At 39.6% G+C, this 19,778-nt stretch overlaps 1 protein-coding gene across 2 annotated transcripts; it reads left to right on the top strand.

Annotated features, from left to right (window-relative positions):
• Positions 1 to 4,696: 4,696 nt before the first annotated feature.
• Positions 4,697 to 9,499, top strand: GPANK1 (G-patch domain and ankyrin repeats 1). Of its 2 annotated transcripts, none has more exons than XM_072430439.1 (3): positions 4,697 to 4,757; positions 5,575 to 6,195; positions 8,646 to 9,499. In XM_072430439.1, the coding sequence occupies exons 2-3, from the start codon at positions 5,600 to 5,602 to the stop codon at positions 9,103 to 9,105; spliced, it is 1,056 nt and encodes a 351-aa protein (XP_072286540.1). In that variant the 5' UTR covers positions 4,697 to 4,757; positions 5,575 to 5,599; the 3' UTR covers positions 9,106 to 9,499. The 2 variants fall into 2 exon arrangements, with proteins under 2 accessions (XP_072286540.1, XP_072286539.1); XM_072430438.1 differs by lacking the exon at positions 4,697 to 4,757 and adding an exon at positions 4,810 to 5,440.
• Positions 9,500 to 19,778: the final 10,279 nt, after the last annotated feature.

The following is a 19,778-nucleotide window of genomic DNA, read 5'->3' as shown; positions in this document are numbered from 1 at the left end:
CATACGGACGTATTTTGCAGCAGTACAGAAAGCCGTTTTCTAGCTAATAAATACGTAAAGCCAAAACAATAACTGCAAGAGTCCTATTGTAATTTGAACGAATAATCACCGTTAAAGCAGACCTATCATCCACTTTTTACCATTAAGTAAAATGGTAACTACGCCTTTTTATTTTTGGAGGGAGGAGGATCCTTCCCCTTCCACCAACCAGCTACCTCCTGGGATACTGCGTCACATATAACTGAAGGCTGCGGACACCCTGCACAGCAAGATCGGGAATGCATCACCATGAGGATTTCCCTTATGTCAATCTCATACCTGTGCAGTGTAAGTTCAGTGCTCAACCCAGGCATTTTTAAGCTGGGTAGGAAGAAGCTGTAGGTGGGTGGCAGCCCCTATATTGACCCAAATCTTCAGTAACCACCCAAAAACAGCCGGGTGGTGCGCCCAGCTAAAAGGAAGCCGGAGAGATCACTGGAGTTTGGGTGACATAGGAAGGAAGATGTTGGGATGGACTGGCGAGGGCTAGGAACGAAAAGGGAAGCTGGGACAGTGCACGAACTCCCTGGGCTGGGGTTGTGGATGGATTGGGGCTATTGAGAAGTAAAGGTGGGTGATTAGTTTTTTCTGTGTGAAAGTTCTGCTTTTAAAGGTCATTTAACAGAAATAATCAGACTTTTAAAATGCTGTTAAGTGATTTGTAAGAATTTAGGAGGGCCACAAGTTACCCAAAACCCCTTTCTGCAGGAAGATCCTGGCACAGGGTCAGAAAAACTCCCATTGGGGGTCACATACACCCCGATCACTCACTTCCTGTATCCCTATAATACCACTATTTGCTGTGCAAGACAAATCCAACACTAAATACCTCCTTCCATGGTGGTTATAATAGGAACATGGTAAGGGGGCCCCACAATGCAACCAGACCGTTCATGTGAACAAACCCCAACACAGGGGTACAGAGTGTGGTCAATAGGAATAATATGGGGGTAAAAATTGGCATTATATGGGGTATAAATAGGCATATTATGGGGTAAGGAGATGGGTATAAATGGGCACAAAATGAGATGACATGGCCATAAAAATGCGCATGACATTGGGGTATAAATGGGCATAACATGGGGTAATGTGGGGGTAAAAGAGGGCATAATATGGGGTAATGAGTGGGGTAGAAATGGGCATTATATGGGGTAACATGGAGGGATATGAGGGTGTTATATGGGGTAACTTTGGGGTATGAATGGGCATAATATGGGGTAAAATAGGGGTATAAATTGGCACAACATAGGTGATGTGGGGGTATAGGAGGGCATATTTTGGGGTAAAGAGTGGGGTATAAAAGGGCATATTATGGGGTAACATGGGGGGTTAAATGGGCATTATATGGGGTAAAAGAGGGCATAACATGGGGTAACTTAGGGGGTATGAATGGGCATATTATGGGGAAACATGAGAGGTATAAGAGGGCATAACATGGGAGATATAAATGGGAATAATATGGGGAAACAGGGGGCATAGAGGGGCATATTATGGGGTAACATGAGAGGTATAGGGGGCATATTATGGGGTAACAGGGAGTATAGAGGGGCATATTATGGGGTACAGAGTGTGCTGTGGGTATAACAATGGGCAATAAAGTGTGGAGCGCTGGTTGCTAATACAACACCGGGGTGCAGATGTGATTTCCAATACAAAGCATTGCATGGTCAGTAATGTGTGGGTACAGACCGGAGGTAAGGAGTGTGCGTGAGCACAGCCGGTCAGTGATGTGTGGGGTGATCGCAGCTCGGTATGAGGAGTGCAGTGTAGCCGAGTATAGCCCGGGTAAAGCATCTCAGGCAGCGGTCTCACCTATGTAATCCTCCTGTCTACACGGCGGATCTTCCCGGTTCTCACCCGCCGCCACACACTAGGCCCGGTTCCCTGCTTCTACGCAAGCGCGACCCGGAAGAGGCAGGACCGGAAGTGCACGGAATGCTGGGAAAGGTAGTTCTCAGCGTGATCTGACTTCCTGTGAGGAAACTATTGTGTGGTACTCGGGCACTGCAGTGGTGTCTATTACACCACTACTTCCGTGTTTTCCTTAGTACACAGACCTTTCACACATCAATAAACAATTTATTTCCATTTCTTCCCCACTGATAGTTGTTTTCATATCAGTACAATATGTAGTATAATTAAATCCTATTTTCTCCTAACAGACATAGCTGTATTTATATCAGTACAATATGCAGTACAAACACAACAATAAGCCCTGTAGACTCACTAAAACTCCTCAGCTCTGAACAATTCCCGCTATTTAAGATATTGGTGTCCCCCGCCAAATGTCATGGGCTATTCCTGTGACACCACATCCTTATGGAGCTCAGCAGTGACACAGGAGTCAGCGGATGGAACCAATGCATGTAGCGGGGGGACACCAGACACTCCTAGAAATGTCCAATGCTGTCCAAAGGTTGACTGAAAAAATAGATATAAAAAGCTTTTCAATTACAAGCTATTTATTGTATATTGCTGTGTAATATGTTGGCACTATAGAAATCCTGTTTATTAATAATAATAATAATAATTGCACATTTGTTTGTACCCTGACGAGGTCACTTGATTGCTGTAAGCAGCAACAATAAACACATTGAGCCTGATTTATTAAAGCTCTCCAGGGCTGGAGAGAATACACTTCCATCAGTGAAGCTGGGTGATCCAGCAAACCTGTAATGGATTTTCTAAAAGTCAATTGCTATTAGTTAACAAATGTTTTCAATCCTGTACCAGATCTGTTCCAGGTTTGCTGGATCACCCAGCTTTACTGATGAAGGTATATCCTTTCCAGCCTTGGAGAGCTTTAATAAATCAATCCTCACTCATTGGGGTTTATTGCTGAGGGCTCATTAATACCTCTTAGATTGTAAGCTCTTTGGGGCAGGGTCCTCTCCCCCTGTGTCACTGTCTGTCATTTACAACCCCTATTTGATGTACAGCGCTGTGTTATATGTTGGTGATATATAAATCCTGTTTAATAATAAAAACAATAATTATATTAATACCATGTGCGTTACTCAATACAACACTGGGGTGCAGAGTTTAGTTAGTGGGGTGTAGGTGAAAAATACTAATTAAATTTGTTGTATGAAATCCATGGCCTCCCATAGGCTCAGTTCACACGAATGTGTTGTGTTGATGTGCTGCATTACAACATATCACAACACACAAGTGACATTTGTGATTGTGTATCTCAGCTCCTGTTGTATGTATTTATAACTTTCCTTTCCAGAAATCCTTCCTGCACCCTAGTGGGTTGGCTTCCATTAGGCTATGTAATACTATAGAAGAAACTCAAGATTCTCCACCTATGTATAATAGTTTACTAAACCTTCAAATCCACAGTATACAAGATATGGCAATGTTCAATATATTTTACTGATAAACATGTACATCAAAAGATATATTTCTAGACATAGCTCAACTGGACTGAATGTATAACAAAGTATACGATTTTACAAAAAAAAAAAACAAATGAAGCATGGTTGTCCCATGGCCAACGCGTTTCGCCGTAAGGCTTCCAAAGGGGATGACGGAGACTTTAGGTTTGCTGGGCGGTAAGATTAGAAGGATAAATTTATGATTCTTCAAGGGGAAATTAGGTGTTAAGGGTTTGCAGTTCCTAGATAAAGAAGATGTCCAGGGTGCTTTTATAGGTTTATTATATGTGGAGGTTATGGAAGTTCCAGTAGTGGCAGGCAAGGAAGCAGCAAATCAAGTGTTAACACCTACTTTCCCCAAAACATTTAAAAAACATCCGCTTAGGTTAATTGGCCTCCCCCCAAAATTGACCTTAGACTGTATTAAAGCGTACCTAATCTCAGAATTTTCACTTTACATATAAAATTAGACAACCCTTTTATGTAAGGTAAAAATTCTGTTTTTTTTTCTTAAATGCAACACCCTTTTTTTATAAAAAAAAAAAAAAAAAGGCGTCCAGTACCGCTCCCTTATTCTTGATTGCCTGGGAGCGCAAAGCCTCCGGGGATGAGTGACGTAGGCTCTTGGCTGCTCCTTCTGCATCTCTAAAGGTAAGTGTGTTTTTATTGTTTTGTGTTTGGTTCCTCATTAGTGACTATGGTAAGGACATTAGATTGTGGGGCAGCAGATGTAGATTCGGGACCAAATGAACATGGACATTTTTTTCGCTTATGTGTGCTTATTCATTAGGTACTGCAATGCAGATTTTCTTTGCCAAAAAGACCCACTTCCCTTTTTTTCTTTTGTTTTGGTTTTGCCTATATAAAATATAGAGATTTTTTACTTTTAGAAATAAGTATATATATATATATATCATTCCTAGATTGTAAGCTCTTCGGGGCAGGGTCCTCTCCTGTGTCACTGTCTGTATCAGTTTGTCAACCCCTATTTAATGTACAGCGCTGCATAATATGTTGGTGCTATATAAATCCTGAAATATCAGGATTATATAATAATAATAATAATGTATAGATAGTTATATACACACACACAGAATATTTACAGAATTATTTGTTCATAGACTGAAATACATAGAAAATCCTAGACACAACACTGATACAAGCAGCAGATGCAGTAACATGCAGAGACAATGCAGCAAGAAGGACTCCAGCAAAGCAGTGGTTAACTAACCGAGCAGCCAGGTCACATGACGGTCACATGACCGTGTCGTCATGGCGCCGAGGCTCCGCCCCTCCCCTGTATCACACTAGGTCCAGTTTGAGCCGGCTTCCTATAAGGTGAGTACTCAGTGAGTAGACCCGGAAGTTGTGTGTTTCTGGAGGGTTCTCGGTTGCTATGGCAACCCACAGATAATTGTGTTTCTATTCAGCGTGTTTATTGGGGGCATGAAGTATTGGGCTTGTAGTGGTTCCTCCTGCACACCGTAGCTGCTGGTTTTGGCTGGTGGGTGGTAAATAGGGCGATAAACTCACCCCTGCAGCTCTTTAGTAGCTTTGTTGTATGGCTGGTTGCAATACTGACATCATAGGCAAGGGTTCACTGAAATTCTAGAGATGGGTCTGTCTCCATATCCCCCCCATGCAAGGGTAAAAGTGTTTTATTTACTGCCCCAATTCCTTTCCCCACCATCTTTCCTCCATTGCATCTGGCACCCCATGTAATAAATTTACCTGCCCATAGAGGGAGCAGTGATGTCACAGCCTTCATCATGTGACTGTGCTCAAGCAAAGCCATTGGATGCTAAAGTTGTCACATGGGAGGTCACATGCTCCCCCCATTCGGAAGCATTGGGTATTTTGCAGGTAGCAGAGCTCCAGGGGTCACTAAAGAGTTTAATAACAATGAGTGTGCAAGGTGGAAGGATGTAGATGCTTTCAAGATAGTGGACAGAGGCAGCAAAAAAACAATGGGCCTGATTTTTTCAATCTTTCAAAGGCCACACCTTCATGATTGAACTTGGGTAATCCAGCAAACCTGGAATGGGTTTCTTCAAATTAATTTGCCAGTAAATGTTTTTAATCCTGGACCAGATTCTTTCCAGGTTTCTTGATTTTAGGTTTTGTGTTAAAATTACTTTTTTTTCCTGCCATATAGAATCCATCTATTCTATCCATATAGAATGAATTTTGCAAGGCTGATCACATTCACCAAGGCCCGTGAAAAGTCAGATCTGTGGGAAAATGGAGAGCGTACTAACAAGAAATCCTCCACACGAAGTCAGGTGGTCACCACAGGGGAAGAGGCGCGAAGCTTCTATGAGAGTCTCCTGGCTAATGACGAAAAGCCTCCACCTCCAAGGAAACCATCGCGGAAACGCAGAGCTCCCAGATCTCCAATGCATGAAGAATCACGTGAAGGATCTTCACAACATGGACCGAATACCTCCGTCCATGGACCGACAAACCAAAGAATAGGCCACCAGCTGCTAAGATATTCACAAGAAGGGAACGTGAAAGGATTGAGACAGCTGGTGGAAAAGGAACCTTGTGACATTAACTTCCACGATTGTTACTATTGGACGCCGCTGATGTGCGCTGCATTCGCCGGGAAAAAAGATGTCGTCAGCTATCTGTTGAAAAATGGAGCAGCCTGGGTTGGCGTTTGTGAAACTCGAGGCAAAGATGCGCTGTCGTTAGCTGAAGAAGGAGGGCACCAGGAGGTTGTCGAGCTGCTGAGGGATTCTTTAAAGGGTCAGCAGCCGGAGACCCGACCAAGGTGAGGGGGCTTTGGATCTGAAATTTGCCCTGCAAGGGGCTTTGATGAACTGACTAAGGCTAGGTACACTCGTCAGATGATTCTCGTATGAATATCGCTTCAGGGCTGATATCAGACGAGAATCTGACGTGTATGCAGCAGCCATTCCAATGTCTGCAGATCCACAAACGATGATCAACTGCAGTGCTAATGAAGGGGAGAGAGCGCAACGGGATGTCGCTCCCTTGTTCTCCCCCCTTCCTTGTTCTCCCCCCTTCCTTGTTCTTCCCCTCCCCTCTCCATAGAGCAGAACAGCGCTTCATTCATCTTTCGGTCTTTGTCGTTGGAAAAGATCTTTCACCATTAACAAAAATCTAAGGTCTGTACGTAGCTTTGGAGCAGCCCCGTCAGGTGGATACAACGTGCCCAATGACTTGCAGAATGTGCAGCAGGTGACCGGGAGAGCAACAGTCTGAGATGTATCATTTCTCTCCCCTCCAATTTTGTGCTGCTTCCCCCACCTCCTAGATTGTAAGCTCTCCTCCTCCTGTGTCACTGTCTCCCTATTTAATGTACAGTGCTGTGTAATTTGTTGGCGCTATATAAACCCTGTTTATGAATAGTAATAATAAGAATTTCTCTGCAAATTTTAGAAGAGCAGCAGAGTTTGTGATCAGTTGTAAACATTGCAAGATCACAGGTTAAATAGGGGGTAAAGAGGAAATAATCCGAAACTTACCCAAAACAAAAAAATCTCTTTTCCCTTAGTGGAAAAAATGCCGCTTCTGCACATACCCAACGCCTTTTATGTAAAGTAAAAAAGTTGAGTTTAGGTCCACTTTAAACAGTCTTTATGGTTTTATTTAGGAATGACCTAATTGCCTGTAAAGCTCTGTACAGAGATTTTCTTTGTCCAAAGTAATAATGTTATCTTGTGTCAGCACAAGTGTCCCACGGGCATCTTAACACTTGTGAAATGAACTGTGTGGTCAGCAACTCCCAGGCTCACAGCAAACGGGTTTGCAGGTTTGCAAGCGGCCGTGGCTGCAGCACAAATCTTGAAACAAGAAGCCAAAGGTAATGTGTCACTTTTGGGAAGCCTGCAACTGACACAACCATGTGCAAAAAATGGTTCCCAACCTCGTTAAACCTGCCACAGAATACCGCAGCTTTTTGTGGGTCTGAAATGGCTCTTAGTTATCCACTTTGCCAGACTGCTAACACGAACTGTGGTCCCCACAACTTTGTGCTTCTTGCTCATCTTTCCCTCTGCCTTTTAGGCCAACATTGCTCAAAACCATCACAAACATTGGTTATGGCAGTGACTGAGCATCTATCTGTACAAGGTATACATCTTATTGGGTAACTTCAGAAAGTCCCAGGAACCTCTGAAACTTCACAAGCAGGTTTGAGGTTTTCAACAAGTGGGGGCTAGATATCCCGCATTGCATTTTAGTTTCCCCATTAGCTTGAGATGCATTTTTTTTTTTTTTTAGATTTACTTCAGTCTTTTAAGAGCTCTGCATTATTAGCCTGCAATTTAAAGCATTCCTGCACTTTTATTTTTTATTTGTTCACTAAAACGAAGGCTAGCTGTATTGTGCACACAATAATTTGCAAAGTAACATATTAGAAGGGTCGGCTATTATATCTCTATGTAGTGCACAGAACCTGAAGGACTTGTTGCTTAAATGTGGCAACAAAATGCTGGGGGAGGAGGGTAGCTGGCAGAGGTTCTCACTTTCCTAAAGCAGCATACACACATTCAATTCTTGTTACTACAATCTTTCTCGCAGCACAATTCCAGTGTTCAACCAAGATTTTTTTTTAAGCTGGGTGAAAGGAAAGATCTTTGCAAAGAAACTATCACCTTGGCCCACAAGATACAAACCCATACAAGCAGGGTGGAATTATATACTGTAGGGGTAAGCAGTGTTCAACCCAGCAATTTTTTAAGCTGAGTAGAAAGAAATTGTAGGCATGTGGCAACCCCTGTATTGTGACCCAACTTATCGATAACCACCCAAAAACAGCTGAGTGGTTACTGAAATTTGCCAGGTGGTCTGCGTGGCTAAAAGGGTCTGGGGAGAACACTGTGTTCTGTTCTATGGGGGGAAAAAAGCAAACAGCACCCTGCCATTGACTTATATAGCAGACGTCGCCAGACGTCCGCTGTACACTCAGCCTGAACATTTGTATCGGGCAAGAATCATGTGGTGTGTACATTGCCTAATGTTTCTGTTTGCACTTTACCTTTCTGAGGTTCTGGATGTGTTCCTAGGGGGTTCATTGGAACATTGCAGGTTTGCAAGCAGTGCATACCATAACCTTACTTACATGTTTGAATAATGTATCATTTTATTTCTTGTTTGTTAAGATAAAGAAAGGGAATCTTATATAAAAAGAAAGCACAACTTTTTTTTTTTATTAATATCTGTTGTACTAACATGTTATTTGCTTTTATTTTGCAGAACGCAGCCACTGGAAAGAAAATACTGTGAAATCTGCAAGACACAATATCAGGAAGACAGCGTAGACACACATGAACGATCTACCCTACATCTGTTCAACAAGAAAAAGAAACTTCCTCCTACGTATTACGCTATTCCAGAGCACAACGTGGGATTTAAGATGATGCTTAAAGAAGGATGGAATCGTGAGTCAGGTCTGGGACCTGAAGGGACAGGCAGAAAATTTCCTGTTCAGACAGTTCTCAAGAGAGACCAGAAAGGGCTTGGCTTTGACAGCAATGAGAAGCCTAAAGTCACCCATTTTGCTGCTAATGACGCGCTGGCGGTTGCCAGGCCACAGGTTAAACATATGAGGACTGAAAGGGTGGCTACTATCAGCAGAAAAGAAGAAAAAAGGAAGGAAGCCAAAGCTAAAGCCTGGGAAAGGGATTTGAGGACGTACATGAACATTGATTTATAATAATGTTGCTATAAACAATTTACTGGAAGCTACTTAAACTTGCATGCTGCAAAGGATTCTTGTTCTCAATTTGGGAGCAGTAGTTTCCCTGCAGATGTGTAACACGGACCTGTAGTTCTGTAATCAGTGAAGCTTATGCACCCTACTGACTGGAGAACTCTATCTGTGACCCTGCAAGTAATGTGTTGTCCTCTGTAGTGACACCACTGCATCTGCACAGAGAGCAAGGACCCTTCTCTGCACCATGCTGGCAGGGGAAAGTCTTTTTTATTCCACTTGTGGCTGCTTTGTGTAAGACTTTGCACACATTTTGTTTTGATGCACCTGAAATGCATTCAGATAATTTGAAATGAAAGCTCAGTTTGGCTTTAATAAATGATTACAAGGACTGTAAGCATATTCCAAATAGTTGAATTCTATGCAAAAACTTAATAATGTAAGATTGTGATGTTAGCCACAATTCTCATGATGCATACATCAGCTAGTCAAAGGGATTATTTCGGCTGTGGTTTGCCACAGCCGAAACCATGAAAGTTTCTTGGGTCAGCCTTCCGTTCAAAGGACAGAGTAGTTGATGATAAATGACTTTTCGTTGAGGAGGTCTGAAACGGAGACGTGACAAAGAAAGTTAGGAACTCTGGGCTTGATTTATTAAAGCTCTCCTAGGCTGGAGAGGATACACTTTCATAAGTGAAGCTGACTGATCCAGCAAACCTGGAATAGATCTGGTCCAGGATTCAAAACATTTGCTATGAAAAAAATCCATTTCCTCCCACATCCCAAAAACATGCAGTTAGGTTAATTGGCTTCTCCCTAACAATTGACCTTAGACTACATTAATCACATATGACTATGGTAGGGAAATTAGATTGTGAGCTCCTGTGAGGGACAGTTAGTGACATGACTATGGACATGTACAGCGCTGCGTAATATGATGGCGCTATATAAATACTGTATAATAATAATAGCTGCCCCTTTTGCACATGCCCTGATCTCAGGCATGTGCAGAAGAGACATTTTATTACATTGGAAGGGAAAATGCTCATGCATATACAGTGGGATCAGCAGGCTACGTCACTTGAACTCATGCCGGAGAACTCTAGGTGGGTGCAGGACCCAATAGAGGACATCTCCAGCGCAATCGAGGGATCTGCAGAATTAAAAGTGTTATTTCTTTTTGTTTAGTTCTGCTTTAATAAAAAATAAAAAAATGCAAACCTAAAATTGGCCTCACAGTTGCACATAGATCTAAAAATTTCTTTTGTCTGGTGCTAAAAAAAAAATATATATTTTTTTTTTTATTATTGTAGAAAATAGTTTACCAGGAATTGTTGGAATTTCAGCAGAACACAATATGTATTAAAAGATTTCAGAAAATTAAAGCAATTTTGTCTTTTTTTATAACGAATTGTGGTATGAGCTGTTCTACACATATCCTCTGCTAGTATCTTACATTTTTTTTAGTCTCATGAACAAATATAAACAGCAATCGTTTGTATTTTTGGAAGTTGCTACTCATCTTTCCTGAGAAGCACCACACTTTATATTTTAAAGTCGCAGATATAGCGGTGAGCTCTCCTGGCAATACCTTGGTGCTAACCCCACCTAACCACATTTTCCATTATGTTATTGAAGCGCAGTGGACTATGGTGAAGGGGGTGGTGCTGAGACCTAGGTGTTAAGAGGCAGAAATTAACCGTTTATTAAATCATTTTACTTAGGACTCCCAGCCCAGGACAATCATGTTTTATTTTTTCAGCAAAGCCTCTTTTTTTGTAATTCATCTTCATGCAGTTCAAAACAAAGTCGGTAAGACAATCTTTAAGCAAATATTCAAATTTTAGAATATGAAGCCATAGCTTTTCTCAATTATTTTGTTATGGTTTACTTTTATTTTTCTATATATTTATATATTATTTCATTTCCAGTCCAGTTTGATTTTATTCTTTTTACATTTCATATTGTAAGCTGTTCGTGGCACAGTCCTCCTCTTGTGTCTGTATCTGTCATTTGCAACCCCTATTTAATGTACAACGCTGCCTAATATGTTGGGGCTATATAAATTCTGTTTATTATTATTAATAATAATATTAATAATGCCACAATGTTTCAGATTTACTACATGAGCACAGAAAGTTTTCCTAGCTGGGTGATTTTAATACATTTCTATTCCTCTAATCTTGTGCAAGACAAGATCTTGCTTTTTTTTATTAGGCATTTCTATGGTTGGTGAAAATGTACTTTTGTAAACGAACATTCTCATATATGCTAGTAAATCAAACCCTTTGTAAAAAAAATAAAACAAATAAAATAAAACTAAAGTATAGATCTAGATTGTTGCCCTGCCAAAACCAGGAATTTAGACAGAAAGCTATAAATATACATTAATAGGTTGTTGTTGTGATAATACAATTAAGTTTTTTTAAGACCCTCTAATTGTTACTGAATGAAAAAATAATTTATCAACATAGTGTATGCTTGCAGCAGATTTTTCCATTAAATTTGCAATATTTTTAAAATATATGTACATTATATATATGTGCTTGTGAAAAGACCAATATAGCAAGGAAATACTGATTCATTCTGCTTGTGTTTGTTAAATATCAAGAACATTTTTAATGTTCCTCAACCAAGATTCTATGAAACCTTAGGGGTTAAGGAATTTGTGCTTCTCAGGACAATTTAACTGACACCAATGATCTTTTTGTCTATCTGTAAAGATGACATTATTCCCAACAACCAGCAATGTACGGGGAATTCTTCCTACTGACCACCACACTAATGTACTGTGATCTGTGAATATAATAATTATAGAAGGAGTTCCGAGAAGACCTGAAAATTATTTCAAGGGTTCCCCCATGCTAATATAATAGAATATTAAAGTTTCTAAAACTACTAAACTTCTTTTGCATATGTGCAGCTAAAAATAAGCTGTGACTGCATTATCCCATGCTAGCTACCCCAACTTTTAGGGGTGAATAAGCAATTTCTTTCAAAATCATGTGTTCCATGTGACAAAAATCGTATTGAAAAGTAATTTCTATCTATTTTTTTATAGATTGTATATATATATACACAGCACCGCATAATATATATGGTGCTAAATAACTACAGTTTATTAATAATAATACAACTAATAATTAATATTGTGCATGTATATGTATATATATATACTTATACCACAAATAAGCAAAATACTTAAATTGAATTACCAAAAACAATCTTTTTATAAATAAATATATATATTTTTTACCATTTTTTTACATTTTCATTTGATCATTTATTTTCGCTACAACATAGCTACAACATATTTTACTACAACATAGAAATATGTATGGGGTTTCCTTTTCTGTCCTAATTATATTTAAAGAGTTTAAAAAGTTTACTCTGTAGAGAGATTTCTTTATTTTCTGATGGGTATATGGGCCAAAAAAAAGTGAAATCCTACTGATGAATCAACCTTTTTACCAATACCACCATCACCACCATTGTTACCCCACTCTGTAAAAACTGAAAAAAAGGTTGAGCTATATATACTCAACTTTAACCTAAATTGAAGGTCTTAATGTCTGGGCCTGGCCCATAAATTAGTTACAATTAGTAGGTATTAAATGCACCTGAAAAGAAAATACATTTTTGCTTCTCTTTGCATATTGGCCCTGATTTATAAAAGCTCTCCAAGGCTGGAGAGGATACACTTTTATCAGTGAAGCTGGGTGATCCAGCAAACCTGGCAAATTTTGGTCCAGGATTGAAAACATCTGCTAGCAACTAGCAAATAACTAACTAAAGGAATCCATTCTAGGTTTGCTGGATCACCCAGCTTCACTGATGAAAGTTTATCTTTAGCTTTTATAAATCAGCCCTGATGTCTCCATATTTTTGGGAAAAATTCTGGAAATACAAAGCGGGAATAATCCAGTCCAATGGGAAATTTTCTTCTCATGTAATTACAGTTGCTCAGTATTTCCCAGGAGGAAGGGCAATGTCACCCTCACCTAGGGCTTGTGGGGGGCAGATTGGTGGGGGAATACATTTCTATTTTTGTTTGGCATGGTATTGTTTTTTTATTGTATATTTAACACCAACAGTACGTGATTTGTAAAGGGCCCACATATTGTGCTTTAATGGAGTGCATTATTTGTTAACCATGGAGTTTGGGTTAGTAGGAAATAGATAACTTGGTGCACAAAAAAATGTAAGTGAATATTGACCCCTCTTTTTTTCCTTCAGTTAACATTCGTACATACCAGGGTGGTTAATAGAAGCTCCCCTTGCATGTACCTCCCCCCTCACATACACTCTATGGGTAGCCAATGAGATATAAATGGAAATCAAAATTCTTGCACTCTGTTTATATGTAGGCGTGAAGGGAGCCAGAATTACGCTGCCTAGGCACAAAGAGATTTTTTAAAAAGTTTTTTACTAGAAATAAATAAGTAACCTATCAGCAACCCAGGTTATTCCAAAATGTTGAAATTGGTGAATTGTAGGTAGGTTATATGCATAGCTGCCTTGGTGTTAAAGAGAATTATTCAACAAAATTGTAAATGTAGGATTGTTGCCTATCAAATGCTTTCAGTCCAAAATTGATAGCAGGCAGCAGTGAGTAGTATTGCACCCCTTACTGTCTCCCTTATTCATTCCCCACGGGTATACCACGAGGAGAATTTATTTGTAATGTCTTCCCTGAGCAAGCCGTAACGGCACCATACCCTCATTCTGAGTATTGCCTTTGAAGCTCAGACAGATCTTTAAAGCTTAAGTATGGTCCGCAAAATGTTCCCCTTGCTACTCCTATCGCAAAATGATTTTTTTTTTTTATACCTACTTTAAAAAATGAATGGTTAGAAGCAATGATGTCTTCATTTTATTGTGCTTGTAACACAGAGATGAGATTTCTGCAAACAATCTTCATTTTGAGTTAAACCATGTTCTAATTATAGATTTGATAATATATATATATATATATAATATATATGTTAGATTTGCAGTAAGAATATCACAGTTTGTATTGTATGTTGGTTTTCACAAAATAAAAAACACTGATATCCAGGCAAATATTACCCTCACACCTCTCTGAAATGTGTAAAAAGTTATACCACCCAACCAAAAATAAAATATTAATTTTAATAAAACACTAGGACAATTTTATTATAACACCGGGACAACTATATATATATATATATATATATATATATATATATATATATATAAAGCCCTTCTGTATTTGATTGCTTTTGTATTTTTGTTTGGATAGTGCTGTATATTTGTTTACTTCTAAATAACAATAAAATACTTCTAAATCTGTGTTTAACATGGATTTACCCTTGAAAATAACTTTCAGGTTTTGGGGAAAACCCTCCTATTATTCCTATATCCACAGGTCACAGTATATTAGTGTGGTGGTCAGTAGGAAGAATGTCTCTTACATTGCTGGTCATTGGTAAAAATGTCACCATTACAGATAGCCAAAAAGATCATTGATATCTATTAAACTGACCTGAGGAATCCAATCTGCTCATTGCTTAAGGAACCCCTGGCAACCTCTGGAAGAACTTTAGGGTTCCTCACAATCAGATCCTTGGAGAAACACTAATATAAAGGGATGCTGATACTGTAGTGTTCAACAAACAGCTTTTGTTGTCATAATCTGCAGCAACATGTAGCGAATTCTTGTACCTACTGTAGATCACCTAAACATATTTTTTGTTGCCATCGAAATTGGAAATACATTTTAAAGAAGCCAGGGCTACTATAAATTTAGGGTTGCCCAGTGGTCATCTCAACCATCCCTAATTACCAGAACACAGGGCAGATCCTATTGAAATTGTAAACTTTGAACTAACAAAAATTCTTTTATCTGAACATGAGCTCAGTTTCATATTTTATTGGTTAATATGTAGACAGAGCACAGACAGGCTTTGCACATAGTTTTATAATGCGAGCGTATGCAGCCAGTACAAAGAAATGAGCATTTGACATATCTAGGTCATCGTACAAGCTATATTGGTTAGATGTAGATGTTGTTAGTAAAAGATCCATAAACATGATAAACCTCACCACACTGCCGGCGGCTAATGCCTTGGCTTACTTGTCATAATAATAGAACATAGGAACAGAAGCGTGCATTCTCATCCCCATAGATGTATCACAATCAACCGTCTAACACCAGATATGATTTTATAGTTGAAATTTCCCATAAACCATATAAATAAAGTTGGGTGGATACATAAATAGAAATGCCGTCTTTTTATTTTATGCACACGGAGAGCGACAGTCTTTATCTGCACACTGTATAAGTTTAGTGTCTGACATGGGAAAGCATAAAAAAAGTTATTATTTCTTGAATTTTTTTTTGCTATACTTGTTTTATTTACTATTTCAAAAAATGTATAGCATTATATTAATCTCATGTATTGAAATAACTGTAACTAACGTATATGCTATTGTTCCTTTCATTTAGTATTTAGTTCCATGTTTTGGTTGAGAGTCACCCCATTGAACTAACTATAGCTACATGTTTACTGGAACCTGATTTATAGTCTATTGATAACCAGTATGCAACTATTGGAAAATTTCCTTTCTCCAAGACCCAATCCTCCTATCCACTAAACTATTTTGCCTTGTCCCAGGAGTGGCAAATCTATGATCATACCCATGCACAGGGCAAAATGCATCAAAGGATGAGGCACTTGGGTCCGGTGGAAAGTCATATGTCTTCCCATTTGCTGAAAGATTATATGTTGCTTATTGGAAGAAAAAATGAAAGGATCTAGTGGACATGTGACGCTTACTGCAAATGAATGCTTCGGAAAAAGGGCTTTACCATGCGGTGGTGGTCTACCTAGAGTGGCATCTTTGTTATACAGTCCATTGGGTTTTTCAGCTAGGGAACTAAAGACAGCACAAGGAGGGCTTAATGTACAATAAGATAAGGCAGACCAGTGCCCAAGGGTGACTGTAGATGTATTGGTCATAAATTATTTTTAATATTACATTTCAAAGCTTGGTCAAATTAGCGGAGGAAACATCAGTTCCTTTGCAGCTCCCAGCAGCTGGCACCTTGTCAGCCACTTTGCTGCCTGAACTGCTGCACTGGCATTTCAACATTTTACAGCATGCAACACTGCTCATTGCCATCCCCATTCATTCCCCACGGTTGGCTGCAGGTGTGACTCTACAGGTAGAACCTACATTGCAGGTGCAATGCTTCATGTATCATCTCAACTGTGGACAGAGCTCAGGCGTACGAGGAAGCCGTATCTGCACTGCACCCTCATCGTCAGTCTGAACTTGCCCTTAAAATCGAACTAAAGTTCCACTTTTAAGTTTGTATGATCAGGCAGGACATTTTTGCAGAAAGGTACATGTGATGTATATTGTGCAATACTTTGTTTTCCCTGTCTGATTGATCTGGGTTTCAGGGTTATGTCATCCCCACATTGCCAGTCAAGACGGCCGAAGATATTGATTATCACCAACTTGACAGAGAACGACTCCGGCATATACTGCTGTGAAATACAGAACTATCGTGGGAAAGGAAGTTTTGGGTCTGGAACCAGACTGGAGGTCACACCAAGAACACATATAGAAGGTAATGCTTGTCTAGCAACAAAGCCATGTCTGACATGGAACCAGTTTTGTATTATTTGTTCTATGAAATCTCTCAGCTGTTAACTATTGCCTTGACATTGCCGATAGGCACCGCCATCTTGGATGTAATTATAGAAGCCCCAGCAGACTCAGAACCCAACTGACACTCTACAGCAGTAATTCATGGCTGCAGCATTCATAACAGATTGTAGAGAAGAGAGTCGGGTTAGTGGAATACCAGAGTGGAGGAGGTTACAGAAGTCCAGACAAGAGATGATTTGAGTATGTACAAGGAGTTTGGTGGTCTCGCGGGACAGGTAGGGGCGGATTTTGGAGATGTTGCGCAGGTGAAAGTGACAGGACCTGGAAATGTTCTGAATATAGGGGGTAAATGAGAGGGCAGAATCGAGGGTGACGCCAAGACAACATGCCTGAGGGGACGGCCGAATAACAGTGTTGATAACAGAAATATGTCAGGGGGAGATGAAAAGTTCTGTTTTATCCAGGTTGAGTTTCAGAAATCTGAATGATGAAATGGCTGACAGGCAGCATGAAACCTTATCCAGGACTGAGGTGTCTCCCTCAGGGGTGGGTATAATAATTATAGCAGAGACCTGAAAGTTATTTCAAGGGGTTCCCCCATGTTAAAAATTCAAGAAACACTGGTCCACAGTATTCCCCTTTGCTCCTACCCTGGCAGCTGCATAAATGGGTATGTAGAAAGGTGGAGGGAAGGGCAAGGGAGCTTTGCGGCACAGCTAGTTTTTATTCAAAATATGCAGAAAAAAGGGGACATAATTGGCACACATATAAAATCAAGGAACAAAAACATTTTACTTGGAAAATAATAAAACCAATAAAAGATTATGCCATTATGCCAGACAGTACAATCTGAACATCAATATTGCTCAAAGATTGGGTCATAGTATATCAAATGATTTAAGAGCTAACAGGATAGCATCTCACAACATTAAAGGGTGTCGGGACTTGTTTCACTGTCAATGTCGCTTCATCAGGATGATAACGTTGAGAGATAATTACTTATAACATATATCATACATTACAGTATCTTGTCATCTTCATTCAAGTATATATATGCCTTCAGAGCAAACCAAGCTCATGATGAGGGCAAGTGCAAACCGACAGATGATAACAGAGAGGAATCCCTGTATAGATGACGATGAATTGCCACTTCGAAAATGAAGGAGATAGACCACAGTTCCCAGCTATGATAGCTCCTGCCATCAGCCTCCGGACGGGGATGTGTCTGATGAGGCCATCCCTCCATGTCCTCTATCTGCACTCGGAGGAACACGGGGGAATGTGTCTGATGAGGCGGCCCCTTTATGTCCTCTGTCTGCACTCGGAGGAACACGGGGGAATGTGTCTGATGAGGCGGCCCCTTTATGTCCTCTGTAGCCAGCCAGTTTTTAGACAATCCCAGAAGAGAACAGGGACTATTACCACATCTGAAAATACGATGCCATAATAATAACTTATGTTGAACCACTTTACTGAATTTGGGAAAGGATATATAATGGATATATAATTGATAATGTGTCCATATTTTTTCTCTACAGACCAAAATGGTATCAAGACATTTGTCCTGTATATCGTGATAGCCATTGAGACCTGTGTTATACTGATACTCCTCGCTGTTGGTGTAAAATATTTTCGCAAAGGTATGTGTTCCTGTAAATAATGTGGAACTGCTAGCTAAAAGCATTGAAGGAGGTAAGTGTGACACGCTAATGTACATTTACCTACAGGTCAACTGCTGATGAAAAACTCAGATAACTGGCCTCTTTCACTGCGCATGATGAGATGTGTGCAAAGACTTCTCCAAGGCCAATAACTCTTATTAATTGTTGCAACTAATGACAAGTCAACATTGAAAGTGTACAGTATTGGCTTAACTGGGGAGGGTTAAAGAGATGCAACTCTAAAGCTGTAGAAAATATCCAGATTGGTGATTGTTAATGTTCATTATTCCTTGTGTTTTCTTTTCATTTATTTTAGACAAACTGGGTTTTCCTTTGGCATGTTTATCTTGTAAACTATCGATATAAATTATCGACTAAAAGATGTACAAATAAAAAAAAAAAATGTATTTTGGCCGGTGATGTTAAGCCTGCTGCTGGCAACTTCCTATGGAGAACCAATTTATTTTTTTCTAATTACACTGTGGACCATTCCATGGGAATAAATAGGATTGTGTGCATGTACCAAAGACTAAGGAGATTTCCAGAGGTGGCTGGTGGGCAGTGCGATTGCGTTAATGGGGGGTAGCTGGGGGATAATTTATTAGATACATATAAACAATGGTATTAAAAAACAGTAAACCAACTAAAATAAAATTGTTCTTCCCTATGCAAGCATGGATATAAAGGAATAGGCACTGCTATTTAAAATAAAAAAATTAACTGATAAAATATCCATCCATTCTCATTCTTTGATATCAATTTTTTTTTTACAGATTCATCTTTGGTTGGGAAACAGGTAGGTTCTACTTCTGATTCTATCTTTTTTATATACCTAGTATATATTAGTTTACAGATTTATAAGCAAAGGAAAATAGCAATTAAAGATTAATCAATACCATACCATGGGATTTTTTTTTCTTTATTAAGCCATTTTCTATAGATGAAATATAACAGCACTGGCCACTAAGAGAAATAATCAACGTACTCAACACCAACTTCAGAAATTCAGAAAGCTGCCTCCAGCCAAAACCAGATAATACCTTCAGGTTCATGACCTTACTTTTCTCTGCTGTAAAACTTGCATACAACTTGGTCAAGGACCCGCCCACAGCCTGTGATTGGGTAGTTCATACTGATGCTCTTTCTTTTTTATATAGTTTTAATTTATCGATTCAGTAAAAATAGGGAACAAAAATAAACATGCAGCTGCAATACAATTTTAAAAGTAACAAAACATATAGGGCTGTCGGAGAGGGGGTTGAAATACAAAAGGAGGGAGGTGAGGTAAGGTAAGGTGGATGTGGGGAACAGGTGGAAGAGGGGGAAGGGAAGAAGCAACCAGGAAACCAAAAACGGGGAAACCAACAGACACAA

Source organism: Pyxicephalus adspersus, chromosome Z (assembly GCF_032062135.1).
Source record: "Pyxicephalus adspersus chromosome Z, UCB_Pads_2.0, whole genome shotgun sequence".
Classification (NCBI taxonomy): Eukaryota; Metazoa; Chordata; class Amphibia; order Anura; family Pyxicephalidae; genus Pyxicephalus; species Pyxicephalus adspersus.
The sequence above is the reverse complement of the archived record's forward strand: the minus strand, read 5'-3'. Positions and strand labels throughout refer to the sequence as shown.

Coding starts and splice junctions, on each gene's coding strand:
- GPANK1 (XM_072430438.1), top strand. Junction 6,196..8,645: donor CAGCCGGAGACCCGACCAAG/GTGAGGGGGCTT, acceptor TTTATTTTGCAG/AACGCAGCCACTGGAAAGAA.